This window comes from Moschus berezovskii, chromosome 28 (genome assembly GCF_049115385.1).
Source record: "Moschus berezovskii isolate FMDL1 chromosome 28, NW_MosBer_1.0, whole genome shotgun sequence".
NCBI classification, from domain to species: Eukaryota; Metazoa; Chordata; class Mammalia; order Artiodactyla; family Moschidae; genus Moschus; species Moschus berezovskii.
Window position 1 is genome coordinate 21,194,606 of NC_142487.1, and position 24,494 is coordinate 21,219,099.

Below are 24,494 nucleotides of genomic sequence, written 5' to 3' on the forward strand. Positions count from 1 at the left end.
TTTACCGCTACACCAACTGGAAAGCCCTAAAAATCCAGAATCTTCTCTCTAATCTACCTAGCAGTTTGATGTGACCTCACTCTGATAGGATAAGCAGATTTCTGAAAATTGGCACATAACTTGGAAATGTTTAGATTAAATCTGTATTTAAAGCCATTAAGTGCCCACGTTGGAGAAACTAGTGGTAAATCCAGGGCATCTGGTTAGAGGAGGGACTGAGATCACTGCCATGGAAAGATCTTCTAAAGATTCTTCATTCACATTGTGTGTAATATTGTAGAAATACCAGTTTTCCATATCAATGAACATAATCTTCTCATAACCTGTACCAATTTGGGATATTTTTGAAAGCTGCTGTAGATTATAGGAACCTAGAACTCCCTTCCTTGTCATTAAATCCAGCACCCCCTTTTTTACGTGAGTGACGTTTCTATTATATGATCTTCAACATTCTTACCTGGACACACCCAGATGTTGTTGTCTTTTTTTCCTTTGAAGAATGCCTTTTCAATGGGTTATGCCAGCATGTCCTAGAACACAGCTATTTCACATAAATTATTTAGTAGTTACTGAAATAAAGTCAGTTATGAAATCTGTCCTTCCTTATAGATACCCAAGAAGTTTGGCATGCAAATCGGACCTTCAATGACAACTATGTTGCTCGAAGGTCTAGAAAATATATCATGAAATGACTCACGACAGATGATAGTTACCCTCACAGTGGTTTCTGAACCACTATGTCCCTTCTTCCTTGTAGGATTTCATGTCTTCTACCCAAAGTGCCCATGATCCAAATAGGCCCCTTGTTTTCCCCTCTAGTTGAATGATACTGATTCTGGACCTAAGAATGAAGGCCCAGATCTCACTCTCAACTGGGATTCGCTGACTATGAGTCCTTTGCAAAAAAAAAAAAAATGTTGTTTCTCCAAATCTTACTTTTGCATTTGTAAAATAATGATAATAAAACCATCATATTTGTATGAAAAGAGAAGAAACACATATAACAATTCCTCTAATGAAAGAAAATAAGATGCAAAAATCTCTGCATTCATAAGGCATACAATCTGATTGTGAGGATTTTCTTTTAAAAAGTAATGTATTGGCCTAAATAATTTTAGTTTGGTAGAGTCGATGAGTGTGATGTGTGGTACATGGGGATATTATCTGATGTTTCTTAGTCTTACTATAGGTCACTGTTGAATCCCACCAAACCCCTCCCCCACTGTAAGTCATAATTCAGCCTTGTAGCAACTTAACACAGTACTCACACAGGGACTCCTAAACCTGGGATATATACAGATTCATATGGGATGTTTGGGTTTCATTTATTTATTGTCATAAAACATACATAACATTGCACTTACAGTGCTAACCATTTTGAAGTCAAAGTTCTATGGAATTAAGTGCATTTACCTGTGGGGCAACTCTCCCCACCCTCCATCTCCAGAATTCCCAACTGAAGCTCTGTATTCATTAAATACTAACACCACATCCCTCCCTCCTCCTTGCCTAGGTTGACACCTAGGCTTCATATTTTAATTACGAGCAGTGTGAGATAAACTCATGCTAACTGCTATAACAACTAAACCCTCAAGCTTATAATGGCTCAAGTCTCTTTGACTCTATGAAGTAGAAAAATGATGTTCCTGATTGACAGGCAGTTCTTCTCACAGGTCCATTCCAGAATTCTTGCAGAATTTAGATCCTCTGTCATGACGTGGGGCTTCCCAAGGGGCTCAATGGTAAAGAATCTGCCTGCCAATTCAGGAAGATGCAAGAAAGGCAGGTTTGATCCCTGGGTTGAGACAATGCCCTGGAGTAGGACATGACAACCCACTCCAGTATTCTTGCCTGGGAAATACCATGGACGGAGGAGCCTGGCAGGCTACAGTCCATGGGGTCACAAAGAGCTGGACACGACTGAATGACTGAGCACACACATCATCAGCGTCTGGGTTCCAAAGTCTGCCTGCTGCTGTGTGGTTTCTCTTGCCAGGCCTGGAGTCAGCATGGATGTGTGCACTCACACTCTTTGGTTAAACCAGTGACATGGGTTCATCTAGGCTTCAGGGGGCCCGGACACAGTGCACAGAGACGGAGAAATGAGTTTGAGGAGGAGCCAGCCAGTCTCAATCATATCAGTGAAATTAAGAGCGTATATATACCCACGAATCACCATTCATGCGCTTAGAACTTTGCTTCACTTTTCTCTTTGGAAACTTAATTTGCCCTGTCAGAAAAACAGATTTCATTTGAAATATCTCCCTAAAATAAAATAAAACTTGTAAAATTGAAATGAACATATAATTCCACTGAGATGCAAGAGGTATCATCTAGAAATAGAAATCTTAAGAAACAGTTGAGTGGCTTAGAAGGAACTCTTTCTTCACATTCAATTACACGAGACCTGTGAGGATATAAATATCTAGAATCATGTAAGTCCTTAAAGCATACTTTAGAGGTTCTTGTTTCTAATGTGTTAGGATCTATATCCATAGAATTTGTCTTCTCTTAATATGTACTATAAATCCCACCATGATCAGCATATTAATTCATTTGTTTGGAACCATTAAGGAGGATCCCCTGGAGGAGGCCATGGCAAACCACTCCAGTTTTCTTGCCTGGAAAATCCCATGGACCGAGAAGCCTGGCAGGCTACAGTCCATAAAGTGTCAGACACAACTGAAGGGACTTAGCATATGCACACACACTAAGGAAACTTTTAATTGGAAAATGAGTGGGGTCCATGTAGTAGTGGCTTGAAAAAAAGGCAAGAAGATGTGTATTGCACTTCCTCCTCACACAGGAGGGAGTCTGCTTCTTCTTGCTAACTTCACTCAACATAACCACAGGACTTCAATTCTATACACATTGGCATTTAGCATCGGCCTTTCCCTTTCCTATAATGGAAGAAAATAAACGCGTTGGTTCGCGGTACTGACAAAGACCGACTCGTGGAATAATCGAAACCCTAATTTCTGTCATTAGCTCAGTGTTTGCAAAATGCACCTTCCTGCCTGCACTCCAGATGTTCATTCTTATTTTACTAGCTCTTTGTTATGAGTTTTGATGCTAAATGGTAAAGTGTCAAGGGGAAAGACTTTAGTATGCGAGGTTCATGGGAATGGCATAAACTTGAACTCCCCAGAAACCCTGCAACATTTCTTTGTAGGCCCTTCCAGTCCTTTTGCCTCCCAGAGTGAGCCTCTGAGACCTTGCCTTACTTGCAAAGTCAACAGGAAATGAGTAAGGAACCTTGGGATCCACCTTACTGCTCTCACTTGTCAAGTAAAGGTTGTGACTAAAAGTATTCACGTGGGAATCATCTTTTCCTGTGACTTTTATTTCCTAGGGAACGAGCAGTGAACACATCACAACCCGGGTCCCTCCAGTTTACCGTGGGAAACCTGAAGCCAGAAGCCATGTACACCTTCCGAGTCGTGGCCTACAACCAGTGGGGGCCTGGGGAGAGCTCTCAGCCCATCAAAGTGGCCACTCAGCCTGAGCGTGAGTATGAGACGGGAAGGGCAAAGCTAGGGAGTGCTCATTTTCATAGGCGATATCTTTGAATCCCTTCCTAGTAGTTTATTGAGGTGACAAAATAGAAGATTTCTGGAGCAACACATTTACCCTGAAGGTTTTTAAAGATAAGATAACTCTTTAACGAAGTGGCCTCCTCACTTTGGCCGGGTCTGCAGAGCAACAAGTCAATAACTAGGAAGGCCTGATCCACCCATCCGGTCTGCATATCCACTCCTTACTGAGTGGGTGACCCCACCTGCCAGTCCTTCAGCAGCAGCATTGGGGTTCAGCCTCCTGCACTGATTTTTTTTTTTCTTTTTCAGATTTTTCCGAGTTTGTGTATGAAAAGTATTACATCAGAGAAAAAGAACAATGGTATAGGACTTCTCAGTACAGGGGCTTATTCAGGAACTTGCTCATGCACTGAATGCCCTCCAGAAGCTTCCAAAAGCAAACCCAGATTCAAGAAATGTAAATCGATCATTTCTACTGGGCAATCTCACTATCCTGTAATGTAAATCACTATATTAAGCTCCACAAACAAAATAATGCTGCTAAATGTTCTCTGACCAAATTATAATTTTGTGATTTCTCCTTTTATCAAGGAACAAACAGCCCCCAAACTGCACCTTTTTAAAAGAGATTTCTGTATTTCTTTCAACATTTTGAATTTTCTCCTAAACTTCTGATGTTATTTGGAAAGACTGATTGCCAATGAGTAGTTTGCCAACTTTATTTTTTTGAGTTTTAAAAAATTGCAATCTAACCATTAAATGAACTGACTACTTTTAGGAAAGTACATTCGTTATTTAGACAGACACCTAGTTTCATCTACTCCTGTTTGTATTTTTTTTTCAAATGATGCTGTTTTATTTGTATTCCCGATCATTTTATTTAAAATTATATCTATCTTCAAAATCACCTCACATGCTTTTGGAAGAACATGAAGTAGAAATCAGAAATATTTTAATTGGTAAATAAGAGAAAATAATCTTTGGATTAGGTTACTTGTTAGGGATTTGAAATCAGCAAGTTAAAGAAGAGCAAGCACAGGCTTTCTGAGAGGTAGTCTGGGTACTGGTACCATGCTCTACTCTGGGCAGAATCTCTGCTCCTTTTTTCATGTAGCTAAGACTTCAAAAGACCAGATGAGAACAGATTGGAATAAAGTATTTGTTGGGGGCGAGGAGAAGACTTAGCTGTACAAGTCTGAGAGATATTTGCATCACAGAAATAAAGCCTCACACAGCATCTTTAAAGCCATAGAAATGTGCAGATTTCAGGTCATAGATAGAAAATGCAGGCACCCAAGCAGGACCAGCTAAATAGTTTGCAGGATCCAGAAGCTACAGCAACGCATCAACCCACGCTCTACGCAGGACCCTGTTATCATGGGGCCTTGTACAACTTCCCTAGTCATGTGCCAGCAAAGGTGGTCCTACTTCCAGGCTTCTCTTCTTTTTATTTATTTATTTATTTTTCATATTTCTTTTTTTAATTTTTTTATTAATTAACTTATTTTTTATTGGAGGCTAATTATTTTACAATATTATATTGGTTGGTTTTGCCATACATTGACATGAATCCGCCCCGGGTGTACATGAGTTCCTCCTCCTGAACCCTCCTCCCACCTCCCTCCTCCCTTTATCCTCCCTCTGGGTCATCCCCGCACACCAGCCCGAGTATCCTCTCTTCTAAAGAATGTGTTGTTGCTTTTTGGGTTTAAATCACTAGATAATGCAGATTTCCACTTCATAGTGTTAATGGTCACATATAATTGAGTCATCAGTTTTCTCATTGACTCTCTCTTTATAGATCATACATATATATTGTTAGAATAGTCAATGACTTTTATAAATATTTGGTATTTTTAATGAATAAACCTGAATAAACACAAATTAGGTCCAGTGTTCTTGCCTGGAGAATCCCAGGGACGGGGGAGCCTGGTGGGCTGCCGTCTATGGGGTCGCACAGAGTCGGACACGACTGAAGTGACTTAGCAGCAGCAGGTCTATATATATATATATGTTTAAATGGTATACGCCATGTTGTGTATACAGACTGATAGTTGAAAAATCCATAAAAATTCTCTAAAAAGATCTTGTTCAGTTTTCTCATGGTAGAACTTAAATTTTAAAAGCATGTTCATTTTCAGAAGATCCAATTTCTATGGCCTGTCTGACTCCTTTGCTTCCTGATCCAACTATTATCCCTGGAATTGTTTTTGCATACTTTTCTGGGCTGACTGGCTATTATTACATTACATTGCTGATGAAAATTCTACAGTCAGCCTCATTTCTAAGACTGAGCAGTGTTATTTTTCTTCTATCAATACCATTTTTCCTTAGTATCCAGCTTGAAAATCAATTTCCAAATTTTTTTTTTAAAGGGCAACCTTTCCAAGTCAAGAGATAAGAAAGTCTTCCACTTGGAAACTAATAGTAATACCTCATTTCATTAAAAAAATAAAATAAAAAGTACTCATGATACAATGTTTTTGTTATAATTAATAATAAAAAAAATCAGTCTGTGATTATTTGTATTACACATATGGCATTAGCTTTTATAAAGTGCAAGCAATGGCATAATTCAACAGACAAGTATATTTAATGAATATACACTGTGTTTCTAACGCTGTTCCACAGTGACAGACACATTGAGAAAGCATACCTATGTAATGAACTAATAGCACTTAAAGCTCTAAGAAGCTTCTTGAGGAAGCAAATGTTTTAAATATGTAACAATTATAAAATAAGTAAGGAAACTTGTAAGAATTTGTTCAATGAAATATTAAAAATCTGAATTGTAGATTTGCTTCTGATCCCCTTACCTGTGATGGCCTCTGGCATATGCTCAGCGTCTGTGTGCGGTACCAAATTGAATCTTGGAGATAGAGTTTTGGGTGAATTAGAAAAGAATAGCTTTATTGCTGTGCCAGTCAAAGGGGGACACAGTGGGCTCCTGCCCTCAAAAACTACGTGTCCCCACCCAGGGGAGTTTGCTGAGCAGTTTTATGTTCAAGAGTATAGTTGCTTGCACTCCTTTTTATCTCATCTCTTGATATAATCTCGGTGAGCTGGTTCCTTTAGTCTGGTCTCAAGTGCTCTTTGGGCTTCCCAGGTGGCACTACTGGTAAAGAACTCGCCTGCCAATGCAGGAGATGCCGGATCTGTCTCTGGGTCAGGAAGATCCCCTGCAGGAGGGCATGGCAGTCCACTCCAGTATTCTTGCCTGGAGAATCCCATGGACAGAGGTGCCTGGCGGGCTACAATCCATGGGGTGGCAAAGAGCTGGACGCAACTGAAGCGACTTAGCATACATGCACACATTGAGTGGTCTTCTCCAGTTGAAGAATGCTGACATTTTCAATTTGCTGGGTTTTAATTCCATAAAGGACTTAAAGGCACTGTTGCGTGTAGCCCTGGAGGCAGAACCAGGTCCCTGCCCCAAAGCTGCAATGTTGTTTCTTAGCCCTTCTTTCCTTGTCTTTGCATCCTTTTCCTTCCTGGATTAGCAACTGTTCAAATCTGCTTTTTGGAATTCCAGGAAGGTCATGGAGGCTGGAATCTGTTCCCTACAGGGACTGGGGTGGGGGAATGGTGGGAGGTGGAATGGAAAGGATGGGAAGGCTTCTGTGTCCACCATGTCCAGGAGCCCCACAGGATCCTACTTGCTCTCACGTACTATCTAGGCAACTTTTATGCCTAAATCATTTTGTGCCTGCCTTCTCAAATAAGTGCTTTATTACAAAGACAGCCACCTTGATCCTTTATATATCAGCCATTTTTCCTCATTCAGAAAGTAGTCTGAGAATTTTTATAGAAAACCACACTGGGCACTAGTCTCGGGAAGCATTTACTTAAAATTTAGCATAAATGAAAATAAGGCATAAAATAAAATTAAAAACCCAAATGAATAAAGTCTGTTGCTTGCATTATCATCACATGCAAGTTATGTTTTCTCCAGAAAATGAAAGTAGAAAATTATCCATTTTTTGACACATGAAGGTGTGTCTTAATTTTTTCACTAAGGGCAGTGATAGTGGCCTTAGAATGCTAACCAGATGTTGGCCTTTAATGACAACAATTGTTTTATTAAGTCACCTCTTTTCTTACACTATATGGAGTAAGAATTATTTCCCTCGCAGGCCATTGTTTATTGGAGGGTGACCTGATTGTGTTTCATTGAGAACTTTTCTTGGATAATTAATCTCTTACTGAGTAGCTAGGTAGACAGGAATAGTTCAGCCTAGATACACAGTACTTTTAGAATAGCTTTTTGCATGTGCAAAACAGCCACCACCTTCAATTCATTTAAATTAAGAGTCTTGTGGCGCTCACTCGCTGCCTTTATTGCAGATATTAGGATAAATAAATAATGTTATCATGACTAATAGTAGGACATGTGTATTTTATCTTCTGTGTTAACACAAAAATGCCATTTGGCAATTTAAAACTATTTCTAGGGTAAGGAGCACTTCATCTTCCCCAAGCCTGTTCAGTAAAACACCGATTTCTGAGTAAGATCCAGCATCTTAGAGACCCTGTGCATCGTGGCCCCCTCCCTCCCCTCCCGTGCTGTCTCTTCTCCCCTTCCCCTTCCTCCCCTGTCTTTCTCCTCCTCTTTCTCTTTCTTCTCTCTCAGCTTCTTATAAGCTCATCTTTCTATGTTTTTAGAGGAAGTTCGAAGGCTGAGTTTATTACTTGGTTAGAATTTCAGAATCTAGAGGCAGAGGCAGGGGGGATGTTTTCATTTTTCTCTCCCTGACAAAATGATCTTATCTTTTGAAAATGGGTCCCGTCTGGGTATGCAATTGCTTGCTCATTTTATCACGGTTTTTCCAAATGTGATGTAGTAATTGTACACTAAAATGACATAGCTTTTATACAAATTGAATTTCAAGTTTTTCATATTATTTGAAAATATAAACTCTATTATGAAAACCATATTCTCAAGGAATCAACCGTGATAGAAAATACGTCTGAAATGTGACTCAGCCAGCAACTGTTCCTAAAAGTGCATACATACTGCAGTAATCATTTAGAGAGATCACCAGCCCAAGGTCCAGTTTATGAAATAATCACCCAGAATACAAAGGCTTGATTTATAGGAAGGTTTGTGTCTCCTGATTATATCTTCCTTTGGCTAACTCCTTGCTCCTTCCCTCTGCCTTTATGGTGTATAATTTCTCCACTGTATTATCAGCCGGATTTAAGTCCCTGCCTGCTTAAGACTTGTCTAATATTTTCATGCCACATGTGGAGGATTTTTGAATTATTATTTGGGGTCCTTTAAGATGCTGTTAAGGCAGTTTAATCTTGAAGGATGTTAAAATGGACCACATACTGTCTGGAGACTCGAGTTAGAGTGGGGGCCTATTTGCTAGACCACAACCCAATTATCCACAAAACCCTTTTATAGTTAAGTGTTGTAGTAATATTCTTAGTCCATTATATTCTTTACACTGAAAAGACGAGTGAAACCAACCAACAAATTTAGTGACTTTAGGATATACTATCTAGAGGAATAGATATATTTGCCTTTTTCGTCCATCCCTGGGTCTCTTTTCTTTCTTTCTTTTTGTTCTAAAAAGACTCTTCTTGTATAGTTGTTATAGAACTTGAAAAGTCTCTGAATATCATATCTCCAAATATTACTGCCTATATCTTAGGAGAATTGTCTTAATCTTTCTTTCTTAACATTTTTTTGTCATGTGGATCATTTTTAAAGTCTTTATGGAATTTGTTACAACTCGTTGCTTCTGTTTCATGTTTTGATATTTTGGTCATGAAGCATGTGGGATCTTAGCCTGAACCTCGGATCAAACCAGCATTCCCTGTATTGCAAGGTAAAATCTTAACCACTGGACCACCAGGGATACCACCAGGGGCATCCCAAGTTTCTTAATCCTTGAAACCTCATTGTCCTCGATTATAAGTTGGAGATACTATTTACTCCTCTTCTTTATTCTGAAAGTTCAGCCTCTTTGTACACGGGTGCCAAATCAAACCTTGGAGATAAGAGTTTTTGGTGAAGTAGAGAAGAATAACTTTATTGCTTTGCCAGGCAAAGAAGGACACAATAGTCTCCTGCCTCTGTGAAAAACTGTGTGTCCCAACCCAAGAGGACTTGACAAGGAGTTTAACAGCAACAGTTCAAGGGTGGGGAAACCGTTTACCTCAGATTGGGACTTGAACCCATGTGCTGGGACTCAAACTCAGCTAAAACCCAGCTTGGGACTTGAACCCACATGGCTGGGCCTCAAACCCAGCCAAACCCATGGTACCTGGTTTCAGGGCCTAATAAAGCTCAGGTTCTTGGTCTCATTGCAGAAAAAAATTCAGTGAGAGACAAAGTGACAGGTAAGAAGTGGATTTATTCAGATTCAGAGAGAAGCACACGCCACAGACGGAGTGTGAGCCATCTCACAGGACGATTGTGGCCGTAAAATGTGGCCTGGTTAGTTTTTATAGGCTGGGTAATTTCAGATGCTAATGAGTGGGAGGGTTATTCCAACTATTTTTCGGAAGGGGCGGAAATTTCCAGGATTCGGTCCACTGCCCACTCCTTGGTCTTCGGACAATGCCTTGCACCTGTCATGGCACCTCTGGGTGTGTCATTTCACTTGCTGATTGAGGATCAAGATCTGGTCTTTTCTGCCATCTTGGTCCCGTTTGATTCTAATCGGTTTATGTTGTGTCCTTGGGCTATGTCATTCTTTCAAAAGTTGTGTCCTTCCCCTTTCCTTCCTGTTAGTGGGCTTCCCTGGTGGCTCAGATGGTAAAGCATCTGCCTGCAGTGCAGGAGATCAGGGTTCGATCCCTGGGTCGGGAAGATCCCCTGGAGAAGGATATGGCAATCCACTCCAGTACTCTTGCCTGGAAAATTCCATGGACAGAGGAGCCTCGTAGGCTACAGTCCATGGGGTCGCAAAGAGTTGGACACGACTGAGCAACTTCGCTTCAGTGGGATTGCTGACAACACTAGGGTATGTGCAGGGTATCAGGTGGTCAGTCTTCTCATCTTGATGAGCTTTTGTGGTCCTGTGAATCTTGTCTCAGCTGATTTCTTAGCTGTTCCTCCCTTAATTATCAACTATTCCAGTCTGCCATTTGAAACTCAGCAAAGGCCATGGAGGCTGGAGTCTTGCCTATAAGAAATGGGACAAAAAGTTTTCCATGCCCATGAGCCCCACAGAGTCCTTCTCAGTTTCATTACCAGATTGTAAAGATGAAATGTGATAATCTATGGGAAGCCCCCAAGTCTTACCTGGCGTCTAGTATGCAATCAATAGAAAGAGATTTCCTGCCCCTAATGGGATCAAATGGAAACATAATTCCAACTGCCTTGCACTTGTAACTAAAGTGGGGCACTCAGTAGTGTAATCATAAGGTAATAAAGCTAGTACAATACCTTATTGATAGTTTGTATTTGGCTTGATTACTATGTAATCAACCCTTTATGGATTTTATTACTTTCCCTGCAATCATCCGCTCCCTGTTTAGCTGTTGCAGACTTGTTCGTTGTCTAATTTTGCTTCTTGGACATCTTTGCATCCCTAACTAAATTTTGAAGCTTTATGAGCAGAAAACACTCTATTATCCCATAAAACGTGACACAGTATTGCCATTTTGTGAATAGCTAGTTGGTTAACATTTGCTGGTAGAATCTGATTTGTACTTAATGTGTGGCAAAGATAATATGTATCAGTAATATTCATTCATCATGATTCTATAAATTAAGCAACCCAAGTAAATCATAGTCACTTAACCCGGTTTCCAATTATTAACTGCACTGTGTGGTGATTTGAGTGGATATCCGGGACAATGATGGAGGCAAAGTTGACTGTGAACCCATCAGCTGGTCCAGTTTTACGTCATATACGTGGCAATAGACTAGCAGTAGAAAGAAAGAAATTGAAGCACTGGCGTTCTACCTTTGTAGGTAACATACAAATGCTGGTATAGTTTCAAAATTCTTTCACTGCAGAAACGTTTTCAGGTATTACAGGATGGAAGACATTAAAGGCTTATGCTGCGGCATTCCCAGCAACAGAAGCTAAAAGGAACCCATTCAGGTTCGGTGGTCAATTAGCGAGGTATTATGTCTTCTACAATGATGTATATTAGTGGAAGAATCAGAGGTAGGCTCGTGAAGATGGGTTGTTTAAGCGTGTTAGAGAAGTTTGAAGCAAGGGTGAGTCATTCTGTACTTATTCATAATTTATTCATTCAGTCAGTCATTCAAAAGTATTCTTTTATGCTAAGTCCTCGAAGTCCATGGTCCAGTACAGTTACCATTAGCTACATGGATCGATTTGCATCTCAACATATTGATGTGAAATAAAATTAAAAATTAAAAACTAACCACAACTGTCAAATAGCACTTAAAATTTAAACAATTGAAAATAAAAATCCAGCGCCTCATCAGTCACATTTCAGAAGTTCATATGTGACTACTGGCTACTGCATGGGACAGAGAGATAGTATTGCTATTATCACAGAAAATTCTGTTGGGCACCCTGATCGAGACTGTCCTAGTACACAGGGTACAAAAGCAAGTCAGATAATGCCCTGACTGCCAAGGAACTAGTAGTCTAACAGTTCTAAGCAGAACTCACTAAATGCACATTTAATAGAATACTCCTCTTTGAATGTTGAAAAAGTTCTTTATGCACTGAGTTAATATAAAATATGTCTTTTTAAAAGACCAGAGAATCTAGATCGTAACATATTTTCTGATTAGTTATGCAAGTTTCTCTCAGTATTTTCTCAGTTTAAAGTATAAATATATATGTATGTATCTTCTTTTGTGGCTCAGTGGTAAAGAATCTGCCTGCTAATGCAGGAGATGTGAGTTTGATCCCTGGGTTGGGAAGATCCCTGGGTTGGGAAGATCCCCTGGAGAAGGAAATGGCAACCCACTCCAGGATTCTTGCTTAGAAAATCCCATGGACAGGGAGCCTGGCGGGCTACAGTCCATGGGGTTGCAAAAGAGTTGGACACAACTTAGAGACTAAAACAGCAACCACATATATCTATCTTTCAGTGAACAATTAAAGATGAAGAACAAAATTGACTTGTTGCTTGAGTTAAACAGTGATGTAGTGTAAATTCAGTTTCCTCTAAAAAAAATCTCTGCTGGCTCACTGTCACTCTCTCTTTGAACACAAAACATAATTCAGTCTCCTTCTTCTGGTATAACGAAACATCTAGAGAAGTTATCTGCTTGGTGTGAAATTATAGGGAATATGAAGACAGAAGGCATGAAAGTGTCTTAATAATGAGATGTTTCTGGAAAGTATGGATATCTAGCATGGGATAAAAGGTTGCAAAAAAGTAGATATCTTTTGGGTTTAATTACCTCATTTGGTTATGTAGCCTACTAAAAATGAAGGCAGGTTTCTTGGAAAACTGAATCGGAGCAAACTAGAGCTTGAGCATCAACAGGGAAATTGTCATCATGCTGCTGCAGCCAAATAAAACTCTACTCCAAAGATGAAACAACTGAACTGAGCTCTTTTACGGGATTCCTTCAGTTAGATCAGACACTGGAGAGCTGGTGTTCATGACTGGTGAACAGTGAAGACACACTGAGAATATAGCCTTTTTTTACTCATGCGTATTTATATATTATCTCATTTTGACAGCCGCTTTAATATATGTGGTCTATAATCAATTATCGCGGAGAAGGCAATGGCAAGCCACTCCAGTACTCTTGCCTAGAAAATCGCATGGACAGGGGAGCCTGGTGGGCTGCAGTCCATGGGGTCGCTACTAGTCGGACACAATTAGCTACTTCACTTTCACTTTTCACTTTCACACATTGGAGAAGGAAATGGCAACCCACTCCAGTGTTCTTGCCTGAAGTATCCCAGGGACGGAGGAGCCTGGTTGGCTTCCGTCTATGGGGTCACACAGAGTCGGACACGACTGAAGTGACTTAGCAGCAGCAGCATAAGCAATTATCGAGCATCTACTGTGTGTCAAGATGTTTTTAAGGTGCCATAAATAGAAAGTAAAATAAGATGAGCAAAACAGTGTCCAAATATATCAGGGAGGAAATTTTTGAAGACAGTGTATGTGAATGATAAATTGTTCTAAATCATGCTGTAGGTTCAAATTTATTTCCTCTCTTTAGCCTAAAGTTAGGATTATAAGGTGAAAGTGAAGGTAATTAAAGTGTTAGTCGCTCAGTCATGTCTGTCTCTGTGACCCTATGGACTGTACACCACGAGGCCCCTCTGTCCATGGAATTCTCAGGGACAGGAGAATACTGGAGTGGGTAGCCATTCCTTTCTCCAGGGGATCTTCCTGACCCAAGGATTGAACCTGGATCTCCTGCATTACAGGCAGATTCTTTTACCATCTCAGCCACCAAAGAAACCGCAAGGATTATAAGGTATTAGTGTATAAATATTACATAATTTAATGCATAAACATGAATGCATTTATATACACATATACGTTTTGTGTTTAGTATGAAATGTGATAGCGCTTTTTAGAAAGCATCACATGAAGAAATTTAGTTGACTATCCTCACATGATTGTTGTTGTTTAGTTGCTCAGTCGTGTCTGCCTCTTTGCAGCTCCATGGACTGTAGACCACCAGGCTCCTCTATCCTTGGGAATTTTCCAGGCAAGAATACTGGAGTGGGTTGCCATTTCCTTCTCTAGGGTATCTTCTTGAGCCAGGAATTGAACCCACAGCTCCTGAATTGACAGTCTGATTCTTTACCACTGCACCACCAGGGAAGCCTTATCCTCATGAGATACCCAAAATAAGTGAAATCCATTTTAAAAATCACTGTACTATTTGACAGATTCTTTTAACTGCTGATTATCTTCTGCCTGGCGTAATGTAACTTATGTGCTACACAGAAGGGTCATAATTTGACTTTAACTCTTATTCTCTAACTCCAATCTTCCTACATTATTATGTTGTTTTGATAAAGATACTATTTCTAGTTTATAGGAACATTGCTAGGGAGAAATGTACCTACAGCTGTTCCCAATTCTATGACAACTCTTTGGATCTCAGCCCAATCTTCCCACCTTGGGAAGCCCCATGGCACATCCAATACAGATTTTGAACTGGGCCAGAGTTTCTGGTCACAGGATATTTGACAAGTCCAGGGTATTAAAATTGAAAGATTTTAAGGTGAGGCCATACAATTCCTTTGTGGTCTAATGGCTAAGGCTCTGTGCTTCCAATGTAGGGGGACCCAGTTTCAATCCCTGGTCAGGGAACTAGATCTTAAAGCTCCTGATGGCCACCTGATGTGAAGAACTGACTCATTGGAAAAGACCCTGATGCTGGGAAAGATTGAGGGCAGGAGGAGAAGGCGGGGACAGAGGATGAGATGGTTGAATGGCATCACTGACTCAACGGACATGAGCTTGAGCAGACTCCGAGATAGTGGAGGACAGAGGAGCTTGGTGTGCTGCAGTCCATGGAGTTGCAAAGAGCTGGACATGGCTTAGCAACTGAGCAACAAGCACAGCACACATTTGATGGTAGATGTTAAAGTTAAAGTTGGTGCCACCAGTGTCCAAGAGTAAATGATCACAGGGTTTTTATTAAAGAAAGTGAAAGTCGCTCACTCGTGCCCGACTCTTTGCAATCCCATGGATTATCCATGGAATTCTCCAGGCCAGAATACTGGAGTGGGTATCCTTTCCCTTCTCCAGGGAATATTCCCAACCCAGGGATCAAACCCAGGTCTCCCACATTGCAGGTGGATTCTTTACCAGCTGAGCCACAAGGGAAGCCCAAGAATACTGGAGTGGTTAGCCTGTCCCTTCTCCAGGGGATCTTCCCGACCCAGGAATGAAACCAGGGTCTGCTGCACCACAGGTGGATTCTTTACCAGCTGAGCTATCAGCTGGGGGTCAACTAGTGAAACACTGAACCCGTAGTCAATGCAAGTAACCTGTTCATTACCACCTTATTTTAATCTGTAATTACTGATCTAGGTCTTTGTATGAAAGGAGGGCGAAAGGTGATTAAGAACAAAGATTCGGACTGAATTAGAATTCTGGCTTTTTCACTTACTAGCTTTACTAGCTAACTGGGGTGAACTGGTTTAGTAAACCACAGCTTCGCTTCTCCGTCCATGGGATTTCCCAGGCAAGAATACTGGAGTGGGGTGCCATTGCCTTCTCCCCTTATATAAAATAGGGAGATCTTATAGGCATGTTGTAAAACTTAAAAGACAATCTATAATAGGACAAAACAGTACAGCCCCAAATGATTATTCTGAGAATTAAATGAGCTGCTAAGCTGCTAAGTCACTTCAGTCGTGTCCGACTCTGTGTGACCCCATAGACGGAAGCCCACCAGGCTCCCCCATCCCTGGGATTCTCCAGGCAAGAACACTGGAGTGGGTTGCCATTTCCTTCTCCAATGTGTGAAAGTGAAAAGTGAAAGTGAAGTCGCTCAGTCATGTCCGACCCTTAGCGACCCCACGGACTGCAGCCTACCAGGCTCCTCCATCCATGGGATTTTCCAGGCAATAGTACTGGAGTGGCTTGCCATTGCCTTCTCCGATTAAATGAGCTATTTGGTATAAAATACTTAAGCCTGCTCTCTGGCACTCTGTCAGCCCTCAGTAAATGTAGCTGTTACAATCATGCATTCCTCCATTGCTGTCTTCTGATTATTCTCATGTTGTTAATATTCCTTAACACTGCATGTAATTTGTCCATGTCTATCTCTGTGCTGCTCACGTGTGTTTGAAATGCTCTCCTTCTTCTTTAGGCTGTTTCATAAGACTCTTCTATTTCTACTTTAGGATTTTAAAAGCAGAAAGCCCATTCTGGCTAATTCACCCCATGGATCCATCTGTTAGTCTTCATAAGCTCATTTTTCCTGCTCCAGATTTGTTCATGTGGTTCATTCGTTCTTTCAACAAATCGTTATCGTGTGCCACTGGTGGGCTGCCCTCTATTTCTCAACACTGGGAGTTCAGCAGCAAAAAACAGAAAAAGACAGACAAATGTTTATGAGGTTTATAGTCTAGTCATAGGAATGGACAGTAAACAAATAAAAATAAAGTATGCAGAAGAATAAGCCAGTTTAAAAAGATAGAGAATGAAAGGGATAGAGGCGATTCTAGAAAGGGAAGTTTCAGGAGAGCCTTTCTGAAGAAGACAAGGGACCTATGAATGAATTTGGAGGAATACCAGCAGAGGTCTTGGGTCTTGGGCAAAGACATTTCAGGTAGAGCTAATCAGTTCAGTTCAGTTTAGTCACTCAGTCGTGTCTGACTCTTTGCAACCCCATGGACTGCAGCACAACAGGCCTCCCTGTCCATCACCAACTCCTGGAGTTTGCTCACACTCATGTCCATCGAGTTGGTGATGCCATCCAGCCATCTCATTCTCTGTCGTCCCCTTCCCCTCCCGCCTTCAATCTTTCCCAACATCAGGGTCTTTTCCAGTGAGTCAGCTCTTTGCATGAGGTGGCCAAAGTATTGGAATTTCAGCTTCAGCATCAGTCCTTCCAATGAACACCCAGGACTGATCTCCTTTAGGATGGACTGGTTGGATCTCCTTGCAGTCCAAGGGACTCTCAAGAGTCTTCTCCAGCACCACAGTTCAAAAGCACTGCTAGTAGGAAATGACAAGATCCCGAGAGGAGGCAGAGGAGGCAGAGGACCACTGCGCAGCAGCAGAGTGAAGCAGAGGGGAGTGGAAGAGAGGGATCCACGGGTGGCAGGGCCCAGGTAAGAGTCACCGTGAAGGCCCAGTAAGGAAGGTGGAGTAATTCTCAATGCAGAGGCATCCGTGCAGGAGGGGGTGACATGATCTAATTTTAATTGTAGAAGTAGAGGCTAAAGAGGAGGCTAATGCGTGGTGTACTCAGGAGATGTTGGTAGGTCCTATGGGGGAACTATGGAAAGATTAAAAGCTGGTAGGATTCAGGATAGGGGCTTCACCAGTAGCTCAGTTGGTAAAGAATCTGCCTGAAATGCAGGAGATCAGGTTTAATTCCTGGGTCAAGACGTTCCCCTAGAGCAGAGATAGGCTACCTGCTCTAGTATTCTTGGGCTTCCATGGTAACTCAGTCGGTAAAGAATCCACCTGCAATGTGGGAGACCTGGGTTTGACCCCAGTGTTGGGAAGACCCCTGGAGGTAGGCATACAGCCCACTCCAGCATTCTTATCTGGAGAATCCCAAGGACAAGGAGCCTGGCAGGCTATAGCCTGGGGTCACAAAGAGTCGGACACAGCTGAGCAGCGAAGTACGGGGTTCAGGATGCCTTTATAAGTGACGAGCCTTGCTGCTGGTGTGAAACGGGAGAAAAAACAGGAGTCAGATGTACGCTTTGCTGTTAGGCCTCAGAAACTAGGTGAATCGTGGGACCATTTTGAAGGTCAAACTGGGTAAGGAGCCAGCTTGTAGGGTATGTGGAAGGGAAGGGACATGGGGAACAAATCAAGATTCTCTCTTCGATTTCTTAAATTTTTAGTATAGACTGTGCTGGGTCTTCATTGCTGCTTGCAGGCTTTCTCTAGGTGAGGCAGGCGGGGGCTACTCTCCGGTGGCGGCGTGTGGGCTTCGCACTGCGGTGACTTCTCTTCTTTTGGAGCCTGAACTCTAGGCATGCGGGTTTCAGTAGTTGTGGCACATGGTCGCAGATGCCCCATGCCGTATGGAATCTTCTCGGGTCAAAGTTCAAACCTGTGTCCCCTGCATTGGCAAGCCGACTCTGAACCACTGGACTGCCAGGGAAGTTCTCAAGTTTTTCATTTTTTTTTTTTTTTTAGTACGTTAGGTTTGACTATTAAATGGATTCAGATTTTTTAAAATTAGACTGTAAGTTCAAAGAAGGTACCTAATATTTTGAAAAGAAAAATAAAATTCCATACACTGCTAGCCAATGGCCAAGGCCTTGCAGTATTTTGCTTCTTATAGTGTCAAAACTGAACAGTGGTTGAAAAAACAGGGGCGGATTCTCCATGTCGGCAACTGTAAGACATCTGTGCCCTACAAATCCCTAATGAATGTGCTATAAGGATGTGCGCAGTGCCATGCGCAGAAGACACTCAAAAATTTGTAAATCACAAGGAAGCATCTTCTTGGAAAGCCTCCTGGTGGGCCAGTGAAGTGTGATTTGATTGGCTGATACCAGAAAAGAGAATTGACTGGACTTCCCTGGAGCTCCAGTGGTTAAAATTTCCCACTTCCACTGCAGAGGGTGTGGGTTCAGCCCCTCAGTTCAGTTCAGTTCAGTTGCTCGGTCGTGTCCGACTCTTTGCAACCCCATGGACTGCGGCACGCCAGGCCTCCCTGTCCATCACCAACTCCCGGAGTTTCCCCAGACTCACATCCATTGAGTCGGTGATGCCATCCAACCATCTCACCCTGTCGCATCCCCTTCTCCCGCCTTCAATATTTCCCAGCATCAGGGTCTTTTCAAATGAGTCAGGTGGCCAAAGTATTAGAGTTTCAGCTTCAGCATCAGTCCTTCCAATGAACACCCAGGACTGATCTCCCCTAGGATGGACTGGTTGGATCTCCTTGCTGTCCAAGGGACTCTCAAGAGTCTTCTCCAACACCACAGTTCAAAAACATCAATGCTTCGGCACTCTGCTTTCTTTATAGTCCAACTCTCGCATCCATACATGACTACTGGAAAAACCATAGCCTTGACTAAAAAGACTTTTGTCAACAAAGTAATGTCTCTGCTTTTTACCATGCTGTCTAGGTTTTTCCAAGGAGTAAGCGTCTTTTAATTTCAAGGCTGCAGTCACCGTCTGCAGTGATTTTGGAGCCCCCCAAAATAAAGTCTGCCACTCTTTCCCCATCTATTTGCCATGAAGTGATGGAACTGGATGCCATGATCTTACTTTTCTGAATGTTGAGCTTTAAGCCAACTTTTTCACTCTCCTCTTTCACTTTCATCAAGAGTCTCTTTAGTTCTTAACTTTCTGCCATAAGGGTGGTGTCATCTGCATATCTGAGGTTATTGGTATTTCTTCCAGCAATCTTGATTCCAGCTTGTGCTTCATCCAGCCCAGAGTTTCTCATGATGTACTCTGCATATAAGTTAAATAAGCACGGTGACAATATAGAGCCTTGACGTACTCCTTTTCCTGTTTGGAACCAGTCTGTTGTTCCATGTCCAGTCCTAACTACTGCTTTCTGACCTACATACAGATATCTCAGTCCCTAGTCAGGGAATTAAGATCCCACATGCCTCATGGCGCAGCCAAAAATAAATAAAATGAAGTGAAAACAAACAAACAAAAAAATCAAATGTAAAGAAAGAAAAAGGGAAATTGACTAAATTTTCAGATCCACAGCCCAGTCTTCCTGCTGCCAAGATTTTCCGAGGACCCAATCCAAATGGGGCCAGTTAGCGCCAAAATAAATGTTAGCCCAGAACCAGCTTGTTTTCTGATATATACTTTGCTTGTATTTATTAAACAGGAGATTTAATTCTAATGGGATATCTGTTCGGGATCACCTTATTGCTCTGAGATGGTATCTGAATTTTATCAGTGGAAACCTGGTGTTTAGGCCCAAATGGAGACCATAGAATTCAGGAATTTGCCTTTTGACTGTTAACATGCCTTTGCTTTACTCTTTTTTTTTTTTTTTATCTTGGGGAATCTCATTTGCCCCACTAACTCAGGGCTTATAAGAATCCAAAATATTTACCTGATGATCTGAAACACAATGTTAAGTTCATAAAGTCCATTTTAAATAGCTGATTTCAGTCTTTGAGTTTTACAAAGAATACATTTGGGGAATCAGGGAACTTAAGACCAGCCATTAGATGGATTAGTACCCTGGTCCCCAGGGTCGCACCTAGGGCAAGAGTCCAAGGTGGTTTGTGTAAAGTGGCTCTGCTTGCCAAAAATCTATTTCCTTTTCTTGAAAAGGGATAGGATCCTACACCATTAAGCAAAAGACTTGCATTCTAGACTGAGATCATATCTGTATGTTGCTGTATATCTTTAAGTAGGCCACTTACCTTTTCTGTTTTTCAGTTTTCTCTCCTAAAATAGTGATTATCTTGCCTGTGTCAGTTTCCCACGTGTTCAGTTCAGTCGCTCAGTCGTGACCGACTCTTTGCAACCCCATGAATCACAGCACACCAGGCCTCCCTGTCCATCACCAACTCCCGGAGTTCACTCAAACTCATGTCCATCGAGTCGGCGATGCCATCCAGCCATCTCATTCTCTGTCGTCCCCTTCTCCTCCCGCCCCCAATCCCTCCCAGCATCAGAGTCTTTTCCAGTGAGTCAACTCTTCCCATGAGGTGGCCAAAGTTTTGGAGTTTCAGCTTTAGCATCAGTCCTTCCAATGAACACCCAGGATTGATCTCCTTTAGAATGGACTGGTTGGATCTCCTTGAAGTCCAAGGGACTGTCAAGAGTCTTCTCCAACACCACAGTTCAAAAAATCAATTCTTCAGCGATCAGCTTTCTTCACAGTCCAACTCTCACATCCATACATGACCACTGGAAAACCCATAGCCTTGACTCGACGGATTACCTGCTTTCAAACAAAAGTTTATTCTCTGACAGTTCCGGAGACTAGAAATCTGCAATTAGGTGTTAGCAGAGTCATGCTCCCCCTGCAAGGCTTTAGAGAAAAGTCTTTCCTCGTTGCTTCTCGGTTTCTGGGGTTTTTCTGGCAATCCTTTGGCATTTCTCAGCCTGTAGATGCACCACGTGACCTCCGCCTCCAGCTTCACGTCCTTCTCCCCGCTGGGGTCATGTCCCTTCGTGTGTTCTCTTTTATAAGGAGACTAGTCATATTGGATTTAGAGTGTATCCTAATCCAGTATGACTTCGCTTTAATCAATTATGTCTTCAATGGACTTTTATGAGTATACATGAATTAGGTGGGAGGGGATTCAACCAAGTACATACACATCCCTAAAAATCACAGATTGTTAGGAAGATTCCGAGTAATCTGGGTGAGGACTGAGAAAACTGTGAAATATATATATATATGCTGGGCAGTGCTTAGTTGCTCAGTTGTGTCCGATTCTTTGTGATCCCAAGGACTGTAACCTACCATGCTCTTCTGTCCATGGGGATTCTCCAGGCAAGAATACTAGACTGGGTTGCCATGCCCTCCTCACGTGTGTGTATATATATAATTGGAGTATAGTTGATTTACAATGTTGTGTTACTTACATGTGTCCAGTAAAGTGAATTAGTTATACATATATCCACTCTTTTTTTTAGATTTTTCCCCTATATAGGCCATTGAATATATATCCCTGTGCTAGCAGGTCTTTATTAGCTATCTATTTTATATATAGTCTTGTATATATCTCAACCCCAATCTCCCAATTTATCTCCTCCACCATCCTAAAGCCCTGGTAACCATAAGTGGCTCTACTTCTGTTTTGTAAATGAGCTCATTTGTTTCTTCTCTTTATAAGAGAGCGTTAACACCTATCCTTCTTAAAATATTCCAAAAAATTGCAGAGGAAGGAACACATTCAAACTCATTCTATGAGGCCAACCTCATCCTGATACCAAAACCAAGCAAAGATATCACACACACACACACACACACACACAAAGGAAATTACAGACCAATATTACTGATGAATATAGATGCAAAAATCCTCAAAAATGTATACATATAAAATAAAATATTTAATTAAAATTTTCATTTAAAAATCATTTTAGTTATTATCTCTCAAGGAGAGAAGTGTTAAAAATACCCTTAGTGTCCTTAAAATCATATTTGATATCCTCCTATTAGAGATACAAAGTGAACATTTCATGCAAAGATGGGCTCGATAAAGGACAGAAATAGTATGGACCTAACAGAAGCAGAAGATATTAAGAAGAGGTGGCAAGAATACACAGAAGAACTGTACAAAAAAGATCTTCACAATCCAGATAATCATGATGGTGTGATCACTCACCTAGAGCCAGACATCCTGAAATGTAAAGTCAAATGGGCCTTAGGAAATATCACTACAAACAAAGCTAGTGGAGGTGATGGAATTCCAACTGAGCTACTTCAAATTCTAAAAGATGATGCTGTATAAGTACTGTACCCAATATGCTAGCAAATTTGGACAACTCAGCAGTGGCCACAGAACTGGAAAAGGTCAGTTTTCATTCCAATCCCTAAGAAAGGTAATGCCAAAGAATGCTCAAACTACCGCACAATTGCACTGATCTCACACGCTCATAAAGTAATGCTCAAAATTCTCCAAGCCAGGCTTCAACAATATGTGAACCATGAACTTCCAGATGTTCAAGCTGGTTTTAGAAAAGGCAGAGGAACCAGAGATCAAATTGCCAACATCCACTGGATCATGGAAAAAGCAAGAGAGTTCTAGAAAAATATCTACTTCTGCTTGACGACTATGCCAAAGCCTTTGACTGTGTGGATCACAATAAACTGTGGAAAATTCTGAAAAAGATGGGAATACCAGACCACCTGACCTGCCCCTTGAGAAATCTGTATGCAGGTCAGGAAGCAACAGTTAGAACTGGACATGGAACAACAGACTGGTTCCAAATAGGAAAAGGAGTACATCAAGGTTGTATATTGTCACCCTGCTTATTTAACTTATATTCAGAATATATCATGAGAAATGCTGGGCTGGATGAAGCACAAGCTGGAATCAAGATTGCTGGAAGAAATAGCAATAACATAAAACATGCAGATAACACCTCCCTTATGGCAGAAAGTGAAGAGATAAAAAGCCTTTTGATGAAAGCGAAAGAGAATGAAAAAGTTGACTTAAAGCTCAACATTCAGAAAACTAAGATCATGGCATCTGGTCCCATCACTTCATGGGAAATAGATGGGGAAACAGTGGAAACAGTGTCAGACTTTATTTTTTTGGGCTCCAAAATCACTGCAGATGGTGACTGCAGCCTTGAAAGTAAAAGACTCTTCTCCTTGGAAGCAAAGTTATGACCAACCTAGATAGCATATTAAAAAGCAGAAATATTACTTTGTTAGCTAAGGTCCGTCTACTCAAGACTATGGTTTTTCCAGTAGTTATGTATGGACATCAGAGTTGGACTATAAAGGAAACTGAATGCTGAAAAATTGATGCTTTTGAACTGTGGTGTTGGAGAAGACTCTTGAGAGTCCCTTGAACTGCAAGGAGATCCGACCAGTCCATCCTAAAGGAGATCAGTCCTGGGTGTTCATTGGAAGGACTGATGTTGAAGCTGAAACTCCAATATTTTGCCTACCTAATGTGAAGAGCTGACTCATTGGAAAAGACCCTGATGCTGGGAAAGATTAAAGGCGGGGGGAGAAGGGGCTGACAGAGGATGAGATGATTGGATGGCATCACCGACTCAATGGACATGAGTTTGGGTAAACTCCAGGAGTTGGTGATGGATAGGGAGGCTTGTCGTGCTACGATCCTGGGGTCGCAAAGAGTCAGACACAACTGAGTGACTGAACTGAACTACCTTCTTCTCTCTAGAATTCTAACCTTGCTTTGTGTCCTGTTTAGTTTGTAAGTAGTGTCAGATTCTTTGCAACCCGATGGACTGTAGTCCTCCAGGCTCTTCTATCCATGGGATTTCTTAGCAAGAACACTGGAGTAGTTTACCATTGCCTTCTCCAGGGGATCTTCCTGACCCAGGGATCAAACCCTAGTCTCCTGCATTGGCAGGCAGATTCTTTACCAGTGAGCTACCAGGGAAGTCTATAAGGCAGAGTACTTTCTGAATGTCAAAGTCTGTAAACGGCTTAGGTGGCCCAAAGGGAACTGACAAGTGAAAGAAATCAGCCGGGTTTGCAGGAGCTGCCAGCAACAGCTGTGACAGACACCGACCACACGCTCAGACTTCGGGTTTTTGACCTTCAGTTGATAAAAACTCCGTGTTTTTTTTCTCCTGAACACCGACGGCAGCATCTTGACTCCGGTATTAACAGCTGCGATGACCTGAAGCAGTAATTGTGTGTCATCACCTTGAAATCTTTCAACTTCAGCCCATAACCATCCCCTGTATCTG

The 24,494-nt window shown here is 41.6% G+C and overlaps 1 protein-coding gene across 1 annotated transcript in view; it reads left to right on the forward strand.

Moving 5' to 3' along the window:
- The window catches only part of DCC (DCC netrin 1 receptor), an 887,682-nt gene that overhangs the window by 479,958 nt on the left and 383,230 nt on the right, over nt 1–24,494 (forward strand). Inside the window, exon 9 of the mRNA XM_088833422.1 lies at nt 3,353–3,507. Coding sequence (XP_088689548.1) covers nt 3,353–3,507 — 155 coding nt within the window. The remainder of the gene's footprint in view (nt 1–3,352; nt 3,508–24,494) is intronic.